This window comes from Spinacia oleracea, chromosome 4 (genome assembly GCF_020520425.1).
Source record: "Spinacia oleracea cultivar Varoflay chromosome 4, BTI_SOV_V1, whole genome shotgun sequence".
Taxonomy (NCBI): Eukaryota; Viridiplantae; Streptophyta; class Magnoliopsida; order Caryophyllales; family Amaranthaceae; genus Spinacia; species Spinacia oleracea.
In genome coordinates, this window is record NC_079490.1 from 141,968,593 (window position 1) to 141,972,304 (window position 3,712).

A 3,712-nucleotide genomic window follows, 5' to 3' on the forward strand; every position below is an offset into this window, starting at 1 on the left:
GTAAGCGCACCATTAACTGTGGGAGACGTTGATTGCCAATCCCTTGTGTGGGGAGAGTGTAGATTTACGGTTTGCTATTAGAAAAATTTATCAACATTACCGTTTGACGATTTTGTCGTTTTAAAATTAAGATATCTTTTTTTTGTTTCTGAATCGTTTTAAGTAATTTAAAACTCATTCTCCTCCTTTATACTTGATAAGAGTTTCATTGAAACAGTGCTTTTGAGTACTAGTATCTAATAATTATTAATTTTCTGTATTTGTAGAGTCCAAATGTTAGTTGTCGTTTTGAAGTGTTTGGGAAGATATGTGAGTATTTTGATGAACAACGGAAGAAATGGGTAAGCTAGGGAAATGGGGTTTGGAGGGTTGCTTAATCTAATTGACAAAAGGTTCCCAAAGAACATTTGCTATTGGATCCCAAAGAGTTCAAGACTGTTTTCTTGATCCCAAAGTTTAACATTAGAGCCAGATTTGGTTCCTGCATTGACATGTGCAATGCACGCAAATAACTATGATTGGTGTGGACTGGTGCTGGAAAAGATTTGGGACAGTAGCCGTAGATTTGCAAACAAGTTCTATGCTCATGGATATGCTAAAGGATGTGGAGGATGCGCTATTTTCCTAGCAGTAAGTTGTTTCATTTTGTTCTATGTATTGGATGATTGATCACCATTACCTATATATGTTGCTTAATTTAATCTTTGTAGCAAATATGTTTGATCTATGGTGGCTAATAATATAAAAAATAAATAATGCACATATTTTACCTTCACCGGTTGGCTAGGAAACCATTGTCATGGGAGAAATGGCCAAGAATAAAAGTGTGGACCAAGGAAGAGATAGTGAAAGCTATGAAGGAAGATAGGCTGGCTCCACGGGGAGATTTCGGCAATTTAAGGGTAAGTTATATTACCTAGCTATGTTCTTTCGCAAAACCCACACATAAAATCATTTTAAGATGACTCAGCTTAAAATGTTCACCAATTGGGTATCATTGCTAGCTCATTGCCTTGTCACTGCCTAGTCAGCTGAAAAAATTTCAAGGACATTTCGAATTTGAATTTCAAATAATAAAACAATTTTTTTATTTTTATTTTGTTGAAATGTCGATGAAACCAATGTTTATTCATCTCCCCAAAGTCTTTTTCACTCTTCCAAAGTAATTTCGATTCCACTTGAATAATGTATATCAACTGCACCACATTGAACATTGAGGCAAACAACAAACCTAAACAGCAGCAGGAAGCCAAAAACCCAACTAATCATGAGTTTTTATTCTAAGTATTAGTTCCCCCAAAAATATACTGAATTGAGTGACCCTGAGTATGATTTTGCTGGAAAATAAAAAATTACATTGAAGGCATTTCCAAGGCCTGCAATACATCCTTGAACTCAAAGTCATGAATCTGTTTGTTGAACCGTTCCACCAACTTGTACCTCACATCATTAAGGTAAAAAGATTGAGTGGTCTCCAAAAGCACTTTTGCTTCCTCGTCAGTGAGCTTGCTGGTAAATACTACGTCTCCACGAACAAGTACCAAATCTTTGGTGTCTGTAAATTCTGTGTAGTGTGTAACAGTAAAATACGGGGATGCCTGAGTTCCTCGAGCTTTATAATCTTCCAGCCCAGTGAAAATTATGTGTGGGATCTTCACTTGAGAAAACATGGTTGTATATCCATTTCCTCTCCACAACGGAATGACAAAATATTGACACCCCAAAGTCATTTGATCTGTTATGTTTAGTATGTTTTGATTTTCCAGAAAAAGATTTTTGTTGTGAACTCTCCTTCTTCATCGTCGGAGCATCTATGTCAATGGAGTATTTTCTTTGATTTTGTAATTTTTTTTTCGATATTTCCAATATTGGATTTGGTTTGTTGTTGCTTATTTTATCCTAGTGTGATATCCATATTCCCTAATTTTATCAAAGTTTTGTTTAAGTTTGGAAATAAAAAACATGGTTTGTTGTTGACAAATCTATAGAAATGGACAATTGCAGGGAATTGGAAAAAAAAGAAAAAAAAAGGGTGGGGGGTTGGTAGGGAAGAAGTTGAATGCGCGTTTTATTATGATCAAGCCAGTACTCGAACCCGTGACCAACGTGCAAGCAATGCTCTATGTTAATGTTGTAGTTGTGACCGTTGTGACGTGAAGCCGAAGCCATTGTTGATTTTGCGTAGAAATTGTATTTGTTTGGTTTCAGTATCTGTAAAATACAATGTAAATTATATTGTAAAAAAGAAAATCGCTGATTTATATAAACTGTAGTTAGTGTAAAGATTAAGTTGTAAATTAGAACATGTATTTTTTTTTTTATAAATTACACACTACTGTATTGTTTCCCGCCTATACTAAGGGCTGTTGCTGCAGCAATCAACTAACGAACCAATACCAGCATGAGCAATTAGTAGCCGGGTCCACCATAGATTTAACATTAATTTGCTAATGAAGTGTGTATGCGTTTTTAATTTCCTCGATGTTATTTGGTTTATCATGTATACATATTAATTAAGTGATTTTCTTATTATTGGTTTTGGGATACGTATGTGTCCATATTATTGTTATACATAGTTTACATAAGTGTCTTGCTAATAAGGTTGGCTAATCCTCGTAACTAGTTCACTTAAGTGTCATGGTACTAGGTTATCCGGGAATGAGAATCGCTCGGGACACATGAAAGGGTTGGCTTAGACGATGAGTTTACTTAGGTGTCATGGTACTAGGTTATCCGGGAATAAGAATCGATCGGGACACATGAAAGAGTTGGCTTAGACGATCGAGTTTACTTAGGTGTTAGTGTACTAGGTTATCCGGGAATGAGAATTGTTTTGGACACATGAAAGGGTTGGCTTAGACGATCGAGTTTACTTAGGTGTCAGTGTACTAGGTTATCCGGGAATATGAGAATTGTTTTGGACACATGAAAGGGTTGGCTAATCCTCGTAACTAGTTTCCTTAAGTGTCATGGTACTAGGTTATACGGGAATAAGAATTGTTCGGGTCACATGAAGTGTTGGCTTAGACGATCGAGTTCACTTAGGTGTCATGGTACTAGGTTATCCGGGAATGAGAATCGATCGAGACACATGAAAGGGTTGGCTTAGACGATGAGTTTATTTAGGTGTCATGGTACTAGGTTATCCGGGAATGAGAATCGATCGGGACACATGAAATGTTGGCTTTGATAGAGGGAGCTTACACATACCTTAGTTGTCCATAAAAACACACGAGACACTAACATACTCGAAAAAATTAAAACAATTACATCGAAATAACCATGTAATTAATAAATACATTAATACCGAGCTTGTTCATTAGTGATAGAAATATTTGAAAAGAATGTAACATAAATAACAATTTAATTATTATTAATTTGTAAGGAGGGTGCACAAGTAGGATGTTATTTATATTTTCCTTTTATTTTCATCAAAAGTTAATTTGAAAATTGGAAAAGCTTACACCTACTCACCTACATGTCGGACGAAAGGTTTGCTAATCCTCGTAACTAGTTCACTTAAGTGTCATGGTACTAGGTTATACGGGAATAAGAATTGTTCGGGACACATGAAAGGGTTGGCTTAGACGATCGAGTTTACTTAGGTGTCAGTGTACTAGGTTATCCGGGAATGAGAATTGTTTTGGACACATGAAAGGGTTGGCTTTGAGAGGGAGCTTACACGTACTTTATTTGTCCATAAAAACACACG

At 36.0% G+C, this 3,712-nt stretch overlaps 1 protein-coding gene across 1 annotated transcript; it reads right to left on the bottom strand.

Annotated features, from left to right (window-relative positions):
• Positions 1-1,250: 1,250 nt before the first annotated feature.
• LOC130459221 (uncharacterized) lies at positions 1,251-1,782 on the bottom strand. The gene has a single exon (XM_056826452.1). The coding sequence runs from the start codon at positions 1,728-1,730 to the stop codon at positions 1,353-1,355; it is 378 nt and encodes a 125-aa protein (XP_056682430.1). The 5' UTR covers positions 1,731-1,782; the 3' UTR covers positions 1,251-1,352.
• Between the last annotated feature and the right edge of the window lie 1,930 nt (positions 1,783-3,712).